At 40.8% G+C, this 21,679-nt stretch overlaps 2 protein-coding genes across 6 annotated transcripts; both read left to right on the top strand.

The window, feature by feature from the left end:
- The first annotated feature begins 559 nt into the window (after positions 1-559).
- On the top strand, positions 560-6,478 carry srsf10b (serine and arginine rich splicing factor 10b). Of its 4 annotated transcripts, none has more exons than XM_028460753.1 (6): positions 560-730; positions 2,669-2,773; positions 4,551-4,654; positions 4,748-4,922; positions 4,992-5,048; positions 5,438-6,478. In XM_028460753.1, exons 1-6 carry the CDS (start codon positions 666-668, stop codon positions 5,658-5,660), a joined length of 729 nt encoding a protein of 242 aa, XP_028316554.1. In that variant the 5' UTR covers positions 560-665; the 3' UTR covers positions 5,661-6,478. The 4 variants fall into 4 exon arrangements, with proteins under 4 accessions (XP_028316554.1, XP_028316552.1, XP_028316556.1 ...); XM_028460751.1 differs by lacking the exon at positions 2,669-2,773 and adding an exon at positions 2,926-3,230 and having other exon boundaries at positions 592-730; positions 4,548-4,654; XM_028460755.1 differs by lacking the exons at positions 560-730; positions 2,669-2,773 and adding an exon at positions 3,087-3,252.
- Positions 6,479-8,406: 1,928 nt separating this feature from the next.
- LOC114471797 (major histocompatibility complex class I-related gene protein-like) lies at positions 8,407-21,084 on the top strand. 2 transcript variants are annotated; one of them, XM_028460719.1, is made up of 8 exons: positions 8,407-8,591; positions 10,960-11,220; positions 18,282-18,560; positions 19,217-19,537; positions 19,730-19,825; positions 19,935-19,952; positions 20,755-20,801; positions 20,998-21,084. In XM_028460719.1, exons 1-8 carry the CDS (start codon positions 8,525-8,527, stop codon positions 21,043-21,045), a joined length of 1,137 nt encoding a protein of 378 aa, XP_028316520.1. In that variant the 5' UTR covers positions 8,407-8,524; the 3' UTR covers positions 21,046-21,084. The 2 variants fall into 2 exon arrangements, with proteins under 2 accessions (XP_028316520.1, XP_028316521.1); XM_028460720.1 differs by lacking the exon at positions 19,935-19,952.
- The last annotated feature ends 595 nt before the right edge of the window (positions 21,085-21,679 follow it).

Below are 21,679 nucleotides of genomic sequence, written 5' to 3'. Positions count from 1 at the left end.
CTGAAGAGGAGTTACTGCGCATGTACAACTTTTAACGAGAGTGGACGGTAAAGATTACATCATCATTATCTATATAATTTTTTATTCTGATTATCTAAATACAGATATAACTTTGTTTTGCAGTATTTTTAATTCATTATTCATTTTTATCAGTTTTTATGTCTTACTCAAACTAACGTGCTGAGTGGTGGGGCGACGCCCTAGCGCCCTCTATTGGACAGACGCCACTGTCATTTTGTAAATTTCTTTTATATCTTTATTGATTTTGTAGTTTTTCTGACTTTTTTGACGTAATCGTGTATTTTTGTAATCTTTTTTTTTCATTTTGTATAATTTCAGAGTTTTGTGTATTTCAATTATTTTTGTGCATTAATGTAGCCTTTTTAGAATAATTTGGGGTATTGATGGTGTTGATTTTTGTTTCATATACGTTTATGTTTGGGGGCCACACACTATCAGACTAAAAGCCACATGTGGCCCCCGGGCCCTCAGTGTCCAATCCTTTACCTTGAACGGTACTGACTTCCACCAGCAGAGGGCGCTGTGAGACACTCTCCTCTTTTACGTCAGCATTAAAAGGCGCCTTTGATTGCGCATGCGCAACAGCCTCTCCGTATCCTAGTCTCCCGGTTGCGTTTAATCCAGTGTTTACGTGTGCTATCTGTATGTCCAGACACATGAGGCCCCCGAACACATCTCTGTTTGTCAGGAACATCTCCGATGAGTCCAGGTGAGTCCATATCTCCGAGCGGACAACGAGCAACGCGGCTGCTAGCTGCGTTAGCTTAGCAGCTAAAGCTAGCCTCCACCTCGGAGCCTTGAAGGAGCTTTAAAGCTACACATATCGCCGAGTGTGGTCTGTTATTAACTTCTGCTGCGCATTTATCTTTTATACACCAAAACATTAACTGTTAAATGAGTACTTTAAAGCCTATGTTGTGTTTAAATTGTAGTTTGTGTTTCTAAGGCCGTAGCACGTTGTTGGTTTTACGGCCTCGCATTAACGGAAGCTTTGTGACGCATTAACACAGCAGCTACTGTTCGTTAATCCTGTTAATGCAACTTTAACTTATTAATATAGACACAAAATACACAGGAAGTCAACATTTACACATCTTTATCCTTTGCATTATCATTGGGATACAATTGGAAATAACTGCGCTGTATTAATGCTAATAATTTTAGTACATTTGCATATTTTGCGTTTTAAACTCAATACAAAAGGTTAAATGTTGGTGACAAAGTTGAAATGTGTCTTTATTTTTATAATTATTATTATTTCTGTTGTTTTTGCTCCAACCACCAAAACAAATTACTTTTATTGTGAAAACTAATTCGGTAGGGAATAAAACTTTTTTTTCTAATGCTGAAATGTATAATGCTGCGCATGTGCAGTGGGATTTTAATTACCTTTTGAACCGAGGTGTTGTTCCCAGTATTTCTTTCTTTTTTTATACAGCTAAAATAAAAGGCATTAAACTTAAAACTAGTCTATTTTAAAGTTTTTTTTTTTTTTTTTTTTTGAGCAAAGGTTCACACGTGCAAATATAAATATGTAAGTTCCTTTTGAAATAGTAAATTTAAATTCTTGCAAATACTGAGAACTGATGGACATGCTTGTTCTTAAGTTTGTTATGTAAAGTTAATTTGTCCTTTCTTCATAATTTAACATGGCGGCGTATTAAGGCCACATCAAAATAAGAATAAATCTAATCACGACAAAATTATAGTCGTAATTTTTTGAGAATTAACTCGGAATTTGATTAAATTAAAGTTGTAATTTTATTAGATTGAAGTCGTGATATTTGGAGATATAAATTGTAATATTTTGAGAAGAATAAAGCCGTATAAAAAAAAAAATACTATTTACTTTAATCTTGTAACATGACATTAATCTAATAAATTTGTATTTTATTAAAATACGTTTTTATTCTTGAAATATTATGACATTAATTTCGTAGTGCCCAGATTTTTTTTATGCATCTCTAATATTCTGTCCTAATTTAAGTATAATGTGTTACATTTACGTGTCGGTGAGTGCACGTTTTAGAAATCCAGACTTGATGACGACTCCTTTGATGTTTTCTTTGTTTGAAAATACTGTGTTCATTATGTTCAAGTCTGACACTTCCTACACAGCAGTAAAAATAACGTTCTGTACAAGTGAATTTTTACGTTTGCATGTGATCCATTGTGTGTGTTTTAAAGGGACAATTAACCAAACTGGAAGTCAAACCTTTTCTTTATAAGTGAATAAATGTTTTCACGGCAGTTTGTGATTGTTTACTAAATGCTCCTTTATTTACACCTGTGGTTCCCAACCCTTTTTGGATCGTGACCCCATTTCCACATCACAAATTTCTGTTGACCCCCAAAAGACATTTTTGACAAAATTATGTGGCCCTTGAGCCATATGTTTAATCAGTAATTACCAGACATTTCAGGTGACCCCAAGGTTGAAAAACTGTGAGCGAGTTCACCATCCCTCTGTAATAATGAACAGGACCAAAATAAATGTGTTTTGCCACACAGTAAATTAAACTGGCACAGATTGGTGCATCGTGGTTAACTGTCCCTTTAACGGCCTCGGCTGCGCTCCGCGGTTGATGATGTCGGTGCACACGCCCCTGATGGCCCGTTGAGTCCTATTTTTATTTACGATGTTCAGGCCTGAGGATTTGCGGCGTGAGTTTGGCCGCTATGGGCCGATAGTAGATGTCTACATCCCACTTGACTTCTATACGCGACAATCAAGAGGATTTGCATACATTCAATATCCTTTGCCAACGACTCACTCACTGTGCTGCTAACAAGTGTTTGTTTCCTTTCAGCTGAGAAGAAAAGCTTTTGTTTTCTGATCTTATTTTTTTTTCTATGAGAATTGACTGATTATCTAACACACATATTTCTCTGTTATTGCTTCAGAAAATGTAAAAGCATCCCGTTGTGGAACCGGCCACAAAGAGTTACAAAGACCCGTGTAGAGTAGCTGTAAAGACAAAGTGACACAGACCATCAGGATCAGTGGGAGGGGAAAAGGTTGAAAAGAGAAAGTAAAGCATGAAGACGAAAAGGGAACGGAGACGAGGCTTGGAAAAGGCGGCAAAGAATGGGGAAAAGAAAAAAGGTTTAAAGAGGAAAAGGCAAGCAGGAAAACCCCCCCGAGTCTCTGGGAGTCGATTAAAGAGTTTAAAGATCAAGATCAAGTTCAAAGTCAAGCATGGGCAAAGGTAACAAGTCTGAATTATTTTTGTATCCTCCCAAGACGAATTTGACCAGACCAAAAAATCATCAGCTTTTCCTGCAATATGGGTCGTGTTATTTGATCAAAGCAGTTGAATCAACTCTTAAAGGGATCCGCCACTGTTTTTACTAATGTGGCCTAAAACCTTTGAATTGTCCTTATTAGTAGATCTATGTCTAACGAAACACATTATTTTGCATCATAATTGTTTTATTAACTTTTAAAAATGTGACTACAGTTTTAGAGCCTGTGTTCCTCCATCTTGTAATCATGAGGTTGATGATGTCACACGGCCCCACTGCCTGTAAACATCCCATTGTTTTCTATTGGAGTGAAACATTCAGCCTGATTTTTAGATCATTTGGTAGATTTTTTGGTCATAATAACAACTTATGCTGCTTTTGGTTAATCTAAATAATCAAAGTTAAAGATGTCGATTTAAACCTTTTGTTTACTGAAAGAGGAAATTAATTCAACCGTAAAACAAAGTGACCACGGGGGGGGGCGACAGTTCCAACTGTGAGGTTTGGTAGTAGACAATGAAGCAGAGAAGAACAGCTCTCCTAAGGGACCTTTGCTCTCCCTCGCCACTCGAGTGCGCACTGCTGTCACTTTTTTTTTTTGGCTTACAGCTGTTTTTATTCTCTTTCTGTAAACAAGAGGTTTATAATGACATCTTTAACTTTTCCTGATTATATAGAGCAACAAAAACAACACAAACTGTCAAAAAAAACCTGTCACACCAATAGAAAATAATTTAATGCTTACAGGCAGTGAGGCCGTGTGACATCAATCACATAATTTCAAGATGGAGGAACACAGGCTCTAAAACTGTAAAGTAGTCCCATTTTTAACAGTTAATAAAACAAATATTATGCATAATAATGTGTTTAGTTAGACACAGATCTACCAATGAGGACATTTCAAAGGTTTTAGGCCACATTTATAAAAACAGTGGAGGATCCCTTTAATGTCTTTGATTTGTTCATATATATTATCCTAATCCCTCAGACAACACGTTGGCTTGTTTGGAAAACTGGTTTCATGTGTTTTTACTTTGTGGAAATCACTAGAATGTGTTTCTGTTGTGTCTCTGTTGTCTACTGTATCTTTTACACGTTTGTCATGTGAACAAGGCCTCGTAAATTACACAATTCATGTGAATTTAGCTTTAAAAGTAAACATCCAGTGAATCGTATCTGGTCATTTGTGCTTCTGTGGTGTGGTGGGGGGTTGAGATATTGATGATGATTTGTTGGGCCAAGCTGAGAAACAAAAGCAGAAACAATCCTTAACCGCTCAGCATGTTTGAGGACGTCCGCGATGCAGAGGATGCTCTTCACAGTCTGGACAGGAAGTGGGTTTGTGGTCGGCAGATTGAAATCCAGTTTGCGCAGGGCGACCGAAAGAGTAAGTGTACACGCTTTAGGTTTTCTCCATACTGTAAAAGTGGCTCTGCCTACTTTGTTTGTAATTATTTTTATTTTATTTTTTTAACTCCAGCGCCTAATCAGATGAAAACAAAGGAGCGGCGTTCGCCTGGCAGATCCTCGCGCTACGACGACTACGATCGCGACAGCAGACGCAGCAGGCGGTCGCGCAGCCGCAGCTACGAAAGGTACAGGTCACGGAGCCCGTCCTGCGATCGACGTCGGAGACGATCCGAGAGTCCCAGAGAGTGAGTGTCTCTAGGCTCGTTTCTTTGTGGTGGCCGAGGAACGACTCATGGTTTGATTTGTGTGTTTAGGTCTCGTAGTGGACGGGGGTACGGAAGAGGACGGAGCAGGAGCCGCGAGGACGAGAGGTACAGTGTTCGTTAGTCAGAGAATCCTTCAAATGTATGAAATAAAATGAAGTAAATAAATGTTTATGAGAGGAAAGGGGCGGTGTCACCAACTTTAATCAATATGTTTCATTGTGAGAGTCATCACTAATAATAATGTGTTTTAAATGTACTTTAAAGCTATTATCACGCAGCTTAGAGACAATATCTACAGGTCTAGAGGCTGGTTTCCAGTCTGCAGCAGCTTAGACCAATCAGTATTGATCCACTGAAGAAAAAGTTAATACAACTAATATAGTCCAAAATAATGCATTTTGTGAGACATAAATCTTCTAATAAGGACAATAATGAGTTGTGTAGATTCTAACTGGTAGTTGTTCATTGTGCTGGTTTCTCTCTCCTGGCTGTAGATACAAGCAGAGACCTCGCAGAGAGTCCAGAGAGCGTTCCAGGTCCCGCTCCAGATCACCACGAGAGAACATAAACATGGCGTCTGCGTCTCACTACGCCGGAGAAGAAGCCAGAGGAGCTCAGTCTCCTTCCCGCTCCAGGTCCAGATCCGCGTCTAGATCGCACTCCCGCTCGCGCTCCCGTTCCCGCTCCTGGGCTGGACGCAAGTCCGGAGGACGCTAAAGCAGTAGCCCCGCCCCCTGAAGACTTCCTGAATTGGGAGCGGGCCAGTGTTAGTCATTTGTTTTTGTTTTTTTGGGAAAGAAACGTTTGATATGAATGTAGTGTCTACTCGATCGTTTGTAGAAAAGCTCGTTTTGTTGCTGAACGACTCATTCTTTTCTTTTTTTTCCTCCTCGTTAGAAATCAGAAACATGTTTGTGTTCATTCATTGCCTGAAAGGATCGAAATATTTTACGTTTTAATTTTACCGTCACTGATTTTTCTGTTTGCTGAACCACTATTATCTCTGAAAACAACCCACACACTCAGTATTTTAAGGAAGAATTTGTTCTGCAGATGAACATTCTGTGCATTTCTTCACATTTAAAACCAACAAAGTACAACAAACTCAACTGTTGATAAAAGTGCTTTCTGTTTTAGAAACATTTAACATTGTAGAGCTAATAAAGCTAACATGTGCTAACACTGCAAACTAACATCACCAGGTTTGATGTTTGCTGATTAAAAGCCTTTAAAAAGAACGTTATCAGTTCAGTCGAGTACCAACGTGTCCAAATGCACAGAACGCTGCACTCACTTGTTTTTAATTCATTACTCGTGTTTATTCTGTGATTCAAACGTTTCTAATCAAAGTCTTTTTTTGTGACATTTTTTCCAGTTGTGGTGAAAGTAATGCAATAAGTTTCTCCTCAGTGTTTACTTAATGGTGTTGATGGTTTTCAGATGGACTCACGTCAGTGCATGTTTTATATCCTAATCCTTCATCTTTAGTAGAGAAACAATGTTATTTTCAATAATAAATGGATAACATTCAGATACTAAAGAACACCAGTCTGTCTTCTTCTTTATTACTGGTAGAACGGGGTCTTCTCCAAGCTGTGGAGAACCTGTATCTACGTCATTTAAAGTCACGTTTGCAGAACTACGGGAAATTTGGGCTTAAATGTGTGTTCATTCTGTTTGGTTCTGAATATTTAATCACTCGTAGCATTAAAAAAACTATTATTTAGAACTGTTTATTTGTTTTCCTAAATCCTGCCCTATGCTCCTTTAAACTGAACTCATAGAATCAATGAACAGAATCTGACAAAATAAAAGGTAAAAAAAAGTCATCATTAGCCTTATTATCTTTTCTTATTTAAGTATTTATTTATTTTTAATAGAGGTTTTTCTTTTTCTCTGATGTTAAAATAAAAATGATAGTGATATGTGTTCATTCCTCACAGGAAAAACAGCTGAGGTCTGCGTAATATGAGCCACAAAGATACAAACAGGTGAACGTGTGTGTCAGCCATTTCAAAACAAAGCACAAAATGGCGGGATGTTTACTGTATTTAGGTGTGGTACATTATAATGTGGTTAGGTTGGCGTCAGTACAACGACACCTGAATCCTGTTAGTTCACTTCTTCTTCAACACAAACAGTTGTTTTGTTTTAAAACATGATTTTAAAACTTTAAAATACAAAGCTTTATTTCAGTGTGTTTTATTTGAAAACAACAAAATTACTTTCACAAACTTATATTTTGTGATTCATTTTTTATCATTACAACTTTTTTTTTGATATTTTTTTTTTTTTACTGAAGAATGCAAGATCCACCATTTTTCAGCATTCACATAACACTCATCAACATCTCGGAAAACAAGAATGTGAAAGAGATTAGAGGAAATAAACATTGGTATCCTCAATCTTCAGTATTACATATATACATGTAGACATACACATACAATACATAAATGCAACTTAACATATGTACACATATAAATGCAAGGTTTTTTATTTTTTAAATGCAATATCCTTCCCACCCCATGATCCCTAAGGGAGCTACATTTCTTTATAAAATTGGATTAGTGTATATATCAGAAAGAAAAAAAATAAATAATGAAAAGAAGAGAGAAAGAATAATAATAATAGAGGATTTCAAAATTAGCAATTGTTCAGTCTGCTGGTAATGTCTGTAACAAGTTGAAATAGGAAAGGAAGGGCTGCCACTTTCGATAAAAAAAATTCTGTATTGCCCTTAAGGTCCTCTCTGATTTTTTCCAGTTTTAAGAAAAACATAACATCCCGAAGCCATTGAGAGATAAGCGGAACTGCACTACCCTTCCAATGTAGCAAAAGCCTCCGTCTTGCTAAAAGTGAAGTAAAAGCTATCACCGATAGCTGGTCATGAGTAAGGTGACATCATTACAACTTTTAAAGATTTAGGAGTATGTATATTTTCATGATAAAATAGGAATGAAGTTGTTTTATTCTCTGAGGAATTATTTGTCCACTTTACAGCAGGTTTAGGAGGAGTTTAACTAATTCATGGGAGAAAAAAACAATTATTTTTTAACTATGAGAAAAAAAAAATCACATAACTCACACACATACTGGATACACGTACTTTTTATAACGTTGCATCTGCATGTGTTCTACAACATGACTTAGTTACCATGTGGACGTGACGTGGAACATATTTGAATTGTTTTCTGAGAAAAAAAAAAGTATCCTAATCCTGTCCATGTAAAACGTTTTACATATTGTATTTATATTTTATTTATATCTATCATAATGTCTTATCTATCAGAGTTGGTTATTTAAACACTTATTTTAGGACATTCTTGTTGTTTTCACTACATTTTAGTTCTAGTTTAGTTTTACTTTCGTTTTACAACCTGAGATCCTTCCTCTCAGTTGGCAACAGATGACGCACCGCCCTCTGTGAAATCCTATTGGTGGAGAGAAACCATAAGCTCCTGTTTTTTCTCTGTTTTTTTATTCTCTCTCAGAGTTCTTCAGGAACAAGGAAACAATCGCTCCTGTTCTTCTGAACAAACGTTGAATCTTTAGAGAAATTTGAAGGAAAAAAAAGCTCCAAAATGCAGATTTCCTGTTGGTTTTGTTCACTTCTCTGCCTGAGTCTACAGTCTGTTCCTGGAACTTCAGGTAAGTTTGATTCAATCTGACATCGTTTCTACAATGATTTCTACTTTACAACCCGTGTGTAAACTCAGGACATTTGTTTTAACCACAAATCAGCACAAAAAAAGGATTTTAGAGTTGATAAAGAAACAGTGTTGGTCTACAAGTCCACACACAAACATTGACTTTGTGTTTAAATTCAAATGAGTCACAATGACACAAAAGCCTCTGCGTCATTAATTCCCAACAGGTTATTTACGGTAGTGTGACGTCACATTTACATTTTAGCTTTGACTGTTTTCTACTCAGAGTCAATCTGAGAGTTTGAAATAAATGTTTAAAAACATTACAAATTAATATACAATTATGATTGTAAAGTTTCTCATACTAAAAATATTTAGCAACAAACCACGTTTAGTAAACGGATATTATTTTTTTACTTTTGACCAGATTTACATCAACAATATTTGTGGAATTTGTGACTTTTTTTTTTCTCTCGTAAAATCCTTGTCAATATTTTAAATTTAAATGTTAAATGTAAATGTTATATATTAAATTTAAATACAAATGTTAAATCTAAATCTGAATGCTAAATGTTAAATCTAAATGTTAAAATTAAATCTAAATGTTAAAATTAAATCAAAATGTCAAAATTAAATCAAAATGTTAAAATTAAATCTAAATCTTATTGTAAAACTAAATTTAAATGTTAAATCTAAATGTCACACGTGAAACTAAATATTTAGCTAATATGCAAATTCACCGGAAGTACCAAAATAAAAGCTCAAGATTTAACGTTTAGATTTAGATTGAACCTTTAGATTTAGCATTGAAATTATATTTTTATGAGGGAAAAATATCTATATTATAATTATTATTATTTTCATTAAATCTGGTTAAAAGCAACATAAAAATTCACATAATTTTTTTAAACTTGGTTTGTTGCTAAATGTTTATTTATTTTATTTTTTCATGCACAACTTTACAATGGGGGCCCCATACATTAGGGCCAGTTATAAACACTGACACATTCTGAGGAAAACGTTCTTTCATAATAAATCAACTATTGATTATTGAGCCAAATTTCCTGATTTGACTTTGTTTTAAATTGGCAAGTTAAAAAGCTGTTGTTTAAAACTCTTTCAAACTCATGTTTAATGAGTTGGTTTTGTTTGGTTTTCACTTTGAAGAACCAAAGTGTTCAGCAACATCATTCAACCACATTCACTGTGAATAAAGCACAGTTTAATACACACTCCTCAACAGAATAACAACTCATTTAATGACAACTACATTCTTTATTTACTAATGCATTTAGACCTTTGAAGGAATTTATACAACAAATAAAATGTTCATAAAATGATAAACACTTTATTGGTGTTTGGGTTGATTTTAATTAAAAATGTATTTTAAATATTTAAACTTATTTATTCAGACTTTTAAAAGTGTAAATGTTTTTTCTGTTCATTTAGTTGAATGTGTTTGTATCTTTTTAACATTGTTGTTTAACTAGTTGAGTCTCTTCAATAAAAACTTTCATTTTCATTTTAAAACTGAACATCATTCAACCACATTAACTGTGACTAAACTGTAGTTTCTCTGAAATTTATTCTATTAAAATATAAAGTTACAAGTTTGACACACATCTGACTTTAGTGTTTTAATATTTATACATGAATATCTACAGTAAATAAATCATTAGAAAATTGGCTAAACATTAAGTTTGTTTATTTCAAATCTTCCTATTTTAACTTTGTTTAAATAAATGAAATAAGATCATTTAACCACATTAACTGTGTTTAAAGTTCACTTTCTGCTCTCTCTTCTATTGGATTCTTTTTTAATGATAAACATTTGACTTACATCAGTTTTTATGTCTTTAAAGAATCTTTACAGTAAATAAATTATTAGAAAAGTGGAAAAATATTTAGTTTGTAAAAACCTGGGTTTATTATGTTTGTTGAATTTAGTTTCTTATTTCAAATACTTAAACAAAGACAATAAAAACAAGACAGTACCAACAAAATATAAATAAACATTGTAGGATGAAAAAACAATGAAGAATAATTAATAATTTCTCACCACATGAAATAAAAAAGTAGGACGTCTTTCTTTTGGTGGACATTTCACTAGGTGGCGCTGTCCTATGTGATATTGACACCAATGAAGCCAATCAGCTTCCTGCTTTGCTACAATAAAATGTCTAATTCCTCCTAATAGTCGTGAGAAAAGTGTCAGACACATAGTTTATAAAGTCAATCACATTTTGCTGAGTTTAGTTTGATATGAATGTGTTTGTAACAGCAGAGATCACTGTGATGTGTGTGATTGTGTGGATACGTTCATGTTGTTGTTCAGTGTCTGAATTCATGACTCTGACCTTTTCTTACAGTGCTGCACACTCTGAGAAATTTCTACACAGCTTCATCTGACGTACCAAACTTCCCAGAATATGTGGCTGTTGGTTATGTTGATGATGTTCAGATTGATCACTACGACAGTAACACCAGGAGATCAGTCCCTAAACAAGACTGGATGAAAGACATAACAGATGAACAGTTCTGGGAGAGACAGACTGCAAAAGATATAAATTCTCAGCAAGTGTTCAAAGTCAACATTGAAACCTTAAAGCAGCGTTTCAACCAAACTGGAGGTTAGTTAAAGTTCTCTTGTTCTTTCTAATGCTGATGTGTGACACACTTATTAATCCTCGTTCTACTCCCGCCAACCACGAACTAACGCGAGAGTGAAGACACAACAAAAGGAAACGTCACAATCACATACATTAATTCAGGGCGGCAAACACACACGGAAACACCCAACGTGGCAACCCAGACATGGCAACACAGAACAACATTAAGGCTGGATTCACCGGCATCACATAGCCCCCTTCTAAAGGGTCAGCCGTCCCGGCGACCCCATTAGTCCACATAATCCGTCAGGTAACCAGGGCGCTCGCGCTCCTCGGGTGTCACCGCTGAGTGGGGCTCACCCGCGAGAGTGGAAATCAGTCCATCTTCACCCTGGGCAGTCTGTGGAGCCTGTATGGTGCAAGTCTGTCCCGATGCAACACCACATTCAGTTTGTCCATCACCTCACCGGGCCCCTGCCACTGGCTGCTCAGTTTAGGGCAAACTCCCTTCCTCCGCGCGGGACAGTATACCCACACCTTGTCTCCCGCAGCAAACACCTGTCCCCTGCACCGTGTGTCATACGCCCTCTTTTGACGCACTCCAGCGCTGGTCTGAGCCTGGCGGGTGAAATCATGGATCTCGTGAAGGCGATCCCTCAGCCGCGATAATAATTCATTTCTTTTCCACCAGTGATCTCCGGTTCAGGTGGGGCTCCGAACACTAAATCCACCGGTGTCCAGAGCTCCCGCCCGAACATAAGGGCTGCCGGTGTGCACTGACTGGACTCCTGGACTGCAGTGCGGTACGACCAGAGGACCAGCGGCAAATACCGGTCCCAGTCCCGCTGATGATGACTGGTCAGAATAGCGAGCTGCAGAGTGCGGTTAAACCGCTCCACCAACCCGTTGCTTTGGGGGTGAAGAGGTGTGGTTCTGGTCTTGTGTACCCCAAGCCGCCGACAGACCTCGTTAAAGACCTGGGATTCGAAGTTTCGGCCCTGATCGCTGTGGAGCTCCGCCGGAACTCCGAAACGAGTGAACATCTCCTCAACCAGCTTCTCTGCGGTGGTAATGGCACTCTGATCCGGCACCGCATATGCCTCCGGCCACTTGGTGAAATAATCCATGGCCACGAGAACATAGCGGTGCCCGGCGTCAGTCACGGGAAACGGGCCGAGCATATCCACTCCCACTCACTCCATCGGGGCTCCCACCAGGTACTGCTGCAGCGGTGCTCTGGAGCGCTGGGAAGGGCCCTTCCGAGCAGTGCACTTGTCACAGCAGTGGACATGCAGCTCAACATCTCTGCGACAGCCGGGCCAGTAGAACCGTCCTCGGAGACGAAGAAGAGTTTTAGCGTTCCCATAATGACCCGCCGCCGTTGAGCCGTGGGTCAGCCGAAGGACTTGGGGACGGAGCGCTGCAGAATGTCGCCTCCTTGCTCCGGAGCCTGCCACCGCCGATACAGCATCTCATCGTGACGTTCAACGCTGTTCCATTGGGAATAGTAGGACTTCAGCTCCGGATTTTGTGCAGACATGGCAGCCCACTCCGGTCGCTGTCCAGCCTCCAGCCAGCTCCTCACCGCAGCCAGCGTAGTGTCATTCTCCTGCTGCTGTCTCAGCTCTGCCGGGGACAGCGTAGCAAACTCCTCAGTAGCCTCAGCAGCAGCCACTGTCGGTACTTGGTCCCGCTCCTCCTGGCGGTCACAGTAGCGGCACTCTACTGTCACACAGGGCCGCCGGGAAAGTGCATTAGCGTTACCGTGGTTACGGCCAGCCCGATGCTGAATGTCAAAATCATCACTTTGCAGAGTCTCGAGCCACCGTGCTACCTGCCCCTCCGGCTGTTTAAAGCTCAATAGCCAGGTGAGGGAGGCCCTGCAGGTATGATCGGAAGTGTTGCACCGCTGAGACCACCACCAACAGCTCCCGTCGTGTTACACAATCATTCCTTTCAGCTCGGTTCAGAGCACGGCTGAAGTAAGCAACTGTGCGTTCTCCATCATCTCCTTGCTGTGCCAGGACCGCTCCAACCGCTCAAAAACTCTCTGGTCTTTGGTGAGAGCAGACGTGTTTTTCTTTGCTCCGATAACACGACCTTGGCTACAGCTGGCTACAGCTGAACAGCCTGAACAGCCTGAAAAACTGGGCCGAAGACTGAAGGAAAATGGTGAAAAAACCGCAGGGAGGCCCTTCAGAACCCAATTCGGGTTTGGAAGAGGTCAAGGAGATGATACGCGAGGGTCTACAAAACCTATCTGCCGAGATAAAGTCGTTGGAAAAGACGCTGGAAAATTCACTGGAAAGACTACAAAGCGAAACAAAGGTACTGAAAGAAAAGAATGAAAGAAATGCTGAAGAGATAAAATTGTTGAACGCGAGGGTTGAACAGCTGGAACAAAAGGAAAGAGAGAAAGATGTCATCATCACAGGCCTAAAGATAAAACCCAGGAGTGACGAAGAAACAAAATCGATTGAACAACAGGTCATTGACTACCTGAAGTCGAAGGACATTGTCCTGAACCCTGACAACATCAACTCCTGCCATCTCCTGCCAAAGAAAAATGATAACAGAGCTGTAAAAATAACCTTCACGAATATAAAATTCAAAGGAGAAATAATCAAGCAAGGAAACAAACTCAAGGGAACGAAGGTGTACATCAATGAAAACCTGACGAAACAAAATGCAAGCATTGCATGGAAAGCACGCCAAATAAAAAAAGAAGGAAAGATTTTGAAGACGTGGTCAAAAAACTGCAGGATTTACATCCAGGAAGAAGAGGACGGAAAACCAGTTCTCATCAAGACGATGGACAACTTGGGAAAATACGAAGGATCCACCTAAACAACAACATTACTGATGGTAATCATGGATATGGACCCAGATCTATATAAACACTGGAAACAAAACTCAGACTGTGATTATTTTACGGAGACCGAATTAAATGTGGAAACCAAGAGTAAAAAAGGTCTGTCATTTATTCATTTTAATTGCTAGGTGGTGGGGTGATTAAGGATTACATTAAATTTAAATTCAAAGTGTTTATTGTCATATGTGCAGTTAGAAACACGTTTTTTTTAATACAATGAAATTACTGCCTTGCTTATGAGCTGGGATATAATAATGTGTTTATACAAGTTAAATCTAACAGTGGAAAATACAACACTGCCAATAAAACTAACAACAGCAGTTCGAAACACGCTTATGAACTAAGATATATTACATTAAAATACTACTTTGCTTGTGAACTGGGATGTGGTGATGTGTTTATACAAGTTGGATCTGATCCCATCATCAGACAGTGGAAAATACAACACTGCCAATAGAACTAACAACAGCTGGATTACCCTTGATGTAGAGACAAAACAAGGTGACATTGTGGATGAAAAGGGAAGAATCTTCCAAACACCTTCGAAAGAGGAATTATTCTTGAACTGGAGGAATGCTAACAATGTCTGACAGGGAACAAGCCAACACAAACAAAGATAGAGGACAACACTGACTACAGATGAGAATACACAAAAAAGAAGAAATCAAGAATGTTTTGACCAGAGAGACATGTAAACCCATGTAAATCTGCGATGGTAAAACAGGGGACGGGACCCGGATAAGCAAACTGCTTCTCTCGTCTCCTTTTTCGGCATGTACAAAAAATGTAAAAAAAAAAAAAAAAAAGTGAATGTAACCATGTCGGAAATAAACTGAATAAATAAATAAATAAATAAATAAAATAAATAAAATAACCCCCGTGTTGCTGGCGTCCGTGTCGAGGATGAAAGGTCGGCGGGAATCTGGAAAAGCCAGGACCGGAGCCTCCGTTAAAGCTGCTCTGAGTTGGTTAAATGCGGCAGCACACGCGTCATCCCACCGGTAGGCCTGACCTTTATTTGTCAGGCGGTGAAGAGGGCTGGCTATGGTGGCAAAACCTTGAATGAAACGCCGATAATAGGACGCCAGTCCCAGGAAGCTCCGCACCTCGCTGACATTTGTGGGAACAGGCCAGTCTCTGACAGTGGCGGCCTTAGCGGGGTCAGTGGATACCCCGTCAGGGCTCATCACATGACCCAGGAACTCAGTCTCTTTAGCCAAAAGGCTGCACTTGGCTGGATTCAACTTCAGTCCGGCTCGGCGAATGGCAGTGAACACCTCCCGTAGGTTAGCCAGGGGACCCTCGTAGCTTCCAGCGTGCACCAGCAGGTCATCCAGGTAAATGACGCACCGGTCTCGGGGTACGTCAGCCAGCACCCGCTCCATCAGCCGCTCGAACGTTGCTGGTGCGTTGCAGAGCCCAAACGGCATCACCCGAAACTGCCACATTCCCTGACCGATGGTGAAAGCCGTTTTCGGTTTAGCGTCAGGGGCCAACTCCACCTTCTAGTAACCACTCTGCAGGTCGAGGGAGCTGAACCAACTGGAACCAGCAATCCAATCCAGTGCGTCATCGATCCGGGGAGGGGATAAGAGTCTTTCCTAGTGACACTACTTAGACGTCGATAATCCACACAAAATCGCCAGTTCCCATTTTTCTTTTTAACCAGAACGGCTGGTGCTGCCCACGGGCTGTCAGACGGCTCAGTCACTCCATCAGCTGCCATCTGACGGATCATGTCTGCTGCTGCCTGTCGCTTTGCGAACGCCAATCTGTGATGACGTAAGCGAACAGGCGGGGCTGAGCCCGTGTCAATGTGGTGCTGGACCAACCCCGTCTGTGTACAGTCACGTCCTTGGCAGCGAAAATATCTATATATATCCTAAAATATCCTTTTAGGAGGCCCTCCAAATCTGGCTTTTGTCGGGGATTTAATCCATTGCAGCTGCGTTGTAAAAGCTCCTGCACCGCTCTCGTTGATTCCATGGAGGGGGGGTTGCTGGTGGGGGGGATCCTCACTGGTGCTTTACAGGTGTTTGGCGTGAAACTGCTGACTGCGTTAATTCTCTTGGTTATGCCCGCCTTCCTTCCACGTTGCAGCCCGATGGTCTCGCCCCCCAGTGTGATGCTTGCTTTGGTGGCGTTGATGCAGGCTCCCCAGTGTGACAGTGAGTCCAGGCCGATGATGCTCCTTAATGTCAGCCAGCCAAAACTCGTGCACCACCTCCTTACCACCAACCCGGACCAGAAGCAGCTTCCTCGCCGTGAGCCCCGTCTTTTCTCCCGTCACTGTCATCAGCTGGGTCTGGGTGGGGGTCCATGCATTCGTCAGTGGTCCGCTGGTGCCCATTAAAACGCCCGGTCGCACCAGGGAGATGGTAGATCCCGTGTCTATGAGCGCCTGACAGCTCTGATTATCAAGCTGGCAGGTCAAATACAGTCCCTTGGTATGACCAAAACGTCCCACCAGCGTGCAACGGCCTTGGAGGGGTATGGTGGGCCGGGATGGCGACCCCCTCATCGGGCCATCCCGCTGTCGTTTCCCTCCAGCGGGGCTGTTCTGACTCTCGGTGCGGGGGCGGGGCAGGCTCATCACACCGATAGCAGCGGTCAGATGAGCGGCGTGGGCGCTGTCTGGTCGATGAACGTCGCTGCTGAAATTGCGGGGTGGGTGACTGGGCTTGGCGTACCTCCTCAATGTCATAGTCAGCCATCCTGATGCAGGGTTGAATGCTTGGTGCCACCCATGCTGTGGAGATGACGTCTTCAACACGCTCTGCCTCCCGGAGCACCTCCTCCAGTGTCTGAGGCGTCGCCAGGCGAACATGTTGGCGGAGCCGTTCTCTCCATGCGTTCCTCGCAGGAACGCATGGAGAGCTAACTCTTCCTGCGTCATGTGGGGGAAACGAGGATAACCCCTGCGAACGTGGCTGAATGTCCGCCGCAAAGGCTCCCAGGCTTTCTCCTTCCCGGCGGTGGCGGTTGTTTAACTTTTCTCTTTCTACTGTCTCTGATGAGCGCTGTCCGAACCGCTGTTCTAGCGCCGTAGACAGTGCGAGCAAGTTCCGCTCCTCTGCGGGGGCCAAGTCCAGAAGCACCTGCTGCGCCCGGTCTTCCAGTGCGAGGGCCAGATGTGTGGCGGTGTCTCCTTCGCTCCATCCGTTGTGTGCTGCAGCGATTCGAACCTGTTTGAGGTATAACTCCAGCTGGTTCGTGCCGTCATATTTCGGCAACTTGACAGTAGCCTTGGGTGTGACTGTAGTGGCGGCGGGCTGTTGCGGTTCGGGGCTGTAGCTCTGTCGTTCTGCAGGTTTCTGGTCTCGAACCGCGAGTGACTCAGGGTGGTGTGGCCGCTTGTCGCGGAGACATGGGGTTCTCCACTTCTCAGCGACCCAGGCTGCTCTCTCTTGGCGGCGGCGGGCATCTTCCCGCAGTTCTGTTGGACTTCCGACACGTTCCATCATCCCACTTCTGACACCAATGTAGTGTGGATGAGCCGTGAAATAAGGGTTACTGAAGTCTTGTCAGAAATCGCCTTTAATTGCTGAACAATGGAGCAGGACAATCGCACACAGTGCTCTTACACACCATCCACACTGTCAGAACATGAACTAACACTCCTTTTCCTCCCGCCCACACTTATTAATCCTCGTTCTACTCCCGCCAACCACGAACTAACGCGAGAGTGAGGACACAAGCAAAAGGAAAAGTCACAATCACATACATTAATTCAGGGCGGCAAACACACACGGAAACACCCAACGTGGCAACGCAGACATGGCAACACAGAACAACATTAAGGCTGGATTCACCGGCATCACAATATGGTGAAAAGAGGTTAAAAGTGACAATAATGGGTCAACATATTTGACATTAGGTGTAAAAGTGGTAGATAGGGTTTATTAAACTGCACATGTCTGGAAATGTGATGTAGAAGTGTCAGAAATGTGAGAAATGTAGTAAAAATATATTAAAAGGAACAAAAAAAGTGATGAAAATATGTTAAAATATGGTGAGTTTGGTGCAGTTGTAGAAAAATGATAAAAAGGAGCAAAAATTGAAAAAAAAAAAAAATCTCGTTTCTTGAAGGAATCTGACAACCCTCTCCCAGTGTCTAGAGACCTCAAATGGGGTCCTGACCCCAAAGTTGAGAACCCCTGCTTTAAAGTGTGTGTGTGTGTGTGTTTAATATGATCTCTGTGTCTCTCAGGTGTTCACATTGTCCAGTTTATGTACGGCTGTGAATGGGACGATGAGACTGGAGATGTTGATGGTTATCATCAATATGGTTATGATGGAGAAGACTTCATCAGTCTGAATCTGAAGGAACAGATATGGATTTCCCCCAACCAACAGGCTTTCATCACTAAACTCAAGTGGGAAAATAACAAAGCGTTTATGTCACAAAAAAAATACTACCATACTGAGGAATGTCCTAAATGGTTGAAGAAGTACGTGAACGCTGGGCGGAGCTCCCTGATGAGAACAGGTAAACTCCTCTGAGACACATGAAGACAACAGTGTGTCTTTATCAGTGTGAATGAACAGTCAGATCACAGTGGTCCTCATTTATCAACCGTTGGTACGTTCAGATCTGAGCGTATACGCTACGATCAGATCTCACATCAGGTCTGAGCTCATGTACCATAATCTGATTGAGACTGAAAATAAAGTATTAAACAATCCTCAGCTTTAAGTCATTTAAACATAAGCACAAACACATTCAGAACAGATCAAAACACATTATTAAAAGCAGTTCAACTAAATAAAATGATTTGAAATAAACCCTGGCTGAAAACATCATAAATGATGAGTCATGTTTAAGGCTTTTTAATGGTTCATTTATTTAAATGTGATATTTATGACCTAAAGCGTGCAGACTGAGGCTGATAGAAACATTTGACTGATTTTTTTACTTCAACTCTTTTCTTTGTTTGTCCTGAAAGTGTTTTTAAAAGTTGTGATAAATGTTCACAGTGAACATGATGAAATGACCTCTAAACTGACCTCTCTTTACTCTCCAGTAGAGCTGCAGCTAAACACCACTTTAATAATCCACTGATCACATTATTAGTAGAATCAATAAATCCTCCTCCTCCTCTTCATCATTAAAGTTCACTGTTGCTCCTTGTGGTTCCTCTGCAGATCTTCCCTCCATCCAGCTCCTCCAGAGGACTCCCTCCTCTCCAGTCACCTGCCACGCTACAGGTTTCTACCCCCGCTATGCTGTGATGTTCTGGAGGAAAGACCAGGAGGAGGAGGTGTTGGAGGGCGTGGACCACGGAGAGATGCTCCCCAACCATGATGGGAGCTTCCAGATGAGCGTTGACCTGAACATTTCTCTGATCAGAGCTGAAGACTGGAGCAGGTACGACTGTGTGTTCCAGATTAAAGGTGTGGAGGAAGATCTCACAGTCACTCTGGACAAAAGTGTGATTTTAAGCAACTGGAGAAAGTCTGATGGAGGTGAGAGACTCACTGAGTTCACCCTCAGAGCTCAGTGACACACACAGCATCACACTGTGTGTGTGTGTGTGTGTGTGTGTGTGTGTGTGTGTGTGTGTGTGTGTGTGTGTGTGTGTGTGTGTGTGTGTGTGTGTGTGTGTGTGTGTGTGTGTGTGTGTGTGTGTGTGTGTGTGTGTGTGTGTGTGTGTGTAGGTGTTGTTGCTGGTGCTGTTGTTGGAGGTCTTCTTCTTCTTCTTCTTCTGCTGGGGGCCGTCTCTGGATTCTTCCTGTGGAGGAAACGCTCTGGAGGTAATAAATTAAAGCTGTTTTTATGGATCTTAAAACACTTTTATTTCACTTTTGTTGAATTTCTTTGAATCCATTATTTTCCTTTTTTCTCTGTTTTTCTTTCATTCAGGGTTCAAACGTGCCAACAGTGAGTCCTTCTGATATTTACATTTTTACTGTGTTTATGAGTGACTTTTAATGATAATATCAATGATTTTTCTATGAATCCTTTGGTCTTTTGTTGAATTTCTTTGAACTTTCCTCTCAATCTAAATAATTAATTTCCTTTTTCTCTTTTTTGTTTCATTTCTGGGTCCAACGTACTATATTTGCAGAGACTCGTCATTTTCCTGGTGTTTATATCACATGATTTCAGTCATTTTTAATGTTAAACTGTTGGAAAAAACTCAAAATTCCAACAAAATCTTCTAATTTTCCTGAAATTATTGCAAAACACTTTCCTTAATTAAATAGAAATTGGGCAAAAATCTAGATAATTTAAAGTGAGGATCCTGTTGGGAATGAGGTGGAAAAGCACTCGTCGTCAGTTCTCAAGTAAAAGTCTAGATATTTGAATAAAAAATGACTGATAAAAGTAAAAGTATTGAAGTTGCTCCATTACTTTAGTAAAAGTAAAAAAGTAAATGCTACTAAATGTACTTAAGTAATAAAATAAAACAAATATCAGTAATGAGACCAGGTTTTTAAAGCAGTAAATTTCATATCCTTTATTTTGTAGAATCTTGTAGAAACACATGGAAACAAGTTAAATCTGTTTCCTTTGAACACCTGGAGAATTTAGCTCTCATTATAAATAGTAATAAAAAGTGCAAATGCTGAATTAAAGCCAAAGCAGCTTGAGTTTAACATTTTGAAGCTGTTCATAATGTTATGGCTGATATGTGTAAATGTCCAAATGACTTTAACCTTAGATTTGATGTGTTTTTCAGCCTCTGACACGTCGTCTTCCTCAGCTGGAGAGTCAGAGATGAAAACTGTGAGTACATCATCAAATGGACAAAGTGATGAAATGATAAAAACATGATGAAAAGCTTGAGGTAAAACCAGAGCATCACATGATGTGTTAGATGGAGCTGAGCTTCTAAACATGACATTGATGTTTAATGCTAATAAAGCTGATAGATGTGATGATAAAGCTGTGTAATAATGTTTCTCTGTGTTTGCTCCTTCAGGGGACCAGTGAGGAGCAGAGAGGGATGATAACAGCACCCAGCTCCTGAACGCACCACAACAAACATCACTTTGGACTGGACTTCAAGTCCAAGCTGTCAGAAGTGCAGACATTGATCCTCCAGATGTTCTGTTCATCACTTCAGGATTGTAACTGCTGCTGAAAAGGAGAGTACTTTAAATAGGGTACATGTCATATAAATGCTTTAAATACGTGGAATAAATAAATATCAATAAATAAGTTCATGATGAGCAAAGTTATAAAATATTATTACAAAATGTGTGAGTGTAAATTCCTCCTCTGACGGTGCCGCGTTGTCTGAGCCGTTCCTGAACGCAGCTCGTGTCTCCGCGCTGCATCAGCTGCTCTCTGTTTGTTTATTTGTTGTTTACCGATTGTTTATTACGCATGGTCTCAAACACCGAGCTTAGTTCTGTCTTCGCGGAGCTCGGTTCTGTTTTGCGGAGCTCCGGCGGAACGAGTGATGTAATGTTGCGCCCCCATGGACTGATTAGAGGGCAGAACATGCATGAAAGGAGGAGGTATGAGCACGTTGTCTTCAGCTCCTCTATAGAGTTAAATTAGTTCATTTAGTTGTGAAACTTCAAGCAAATCCCTGTTAGAACCTCCTTTTGTTACAAGCAGCCAACGAGGTATTGTATTTTTGTAATTTGATTTCTTTC

This window comes from Gouania willdenowi, chromosome 11, assembly GCF_900634775.1.
Source record: "Gouania willdenowi chromosome 11, fGouWil2.1, whole genome shotgun sequence".
Taxonomy (NCBI): domain Eukaryota; kingdom Metazoa; phylum Chordata; class Actinopteri; order Blenniiformes; family Gobiesocidae; genus Gouania; species Gouania willdenowi.
This window is presented reverse-complemented; position numbering and strand designations above follow the sequence as displayed.

Coding starts and splice junctions, on each gene's coding strand:
- srsf10b (XM_028460751.1), top strand. CDS start 3,061: ATGAAGACGAAAAGGGAACGGAGACGAGGCTTGGAAAAGGCGGCAAAG. Junction 3,231..4,547: donor AAAGTCAAGCATGGGCAAAG/GTAACAAGTCTG, acceptor TTAACCGCTCAG/CATGTTTGAGGACGTCCGCG. Junction 5,049..5,437: donor AGGAGCCGCGAGGACGAGAG/GTACAGTGTTCG, acceptor TCCTGGCTGTAG/ATACAAGCAGAGACCTCGCA.
- LOC114471797 (XM_028460719.1), top strand. CDS start 8,525: ATGCAGATTTCCTGTTGGTTTTGTTCACTTCTCTGCCTGAGTCTACAG. Junction 11,221..18,281: donor GCGTTTCAACCAAACTGGAG/GTTAGTTAAAGT, acceptor TGTGTCTCTCAG/GTGTTCACATTGTCCAGTTT. Junction 18,561..19,216: donor GAGCTCCCTGATGAGAACAG/GTAAACTCCTCT, acceptor GTTCCTCTGCAG/ATCTTCCCTCCATCCAGCTC.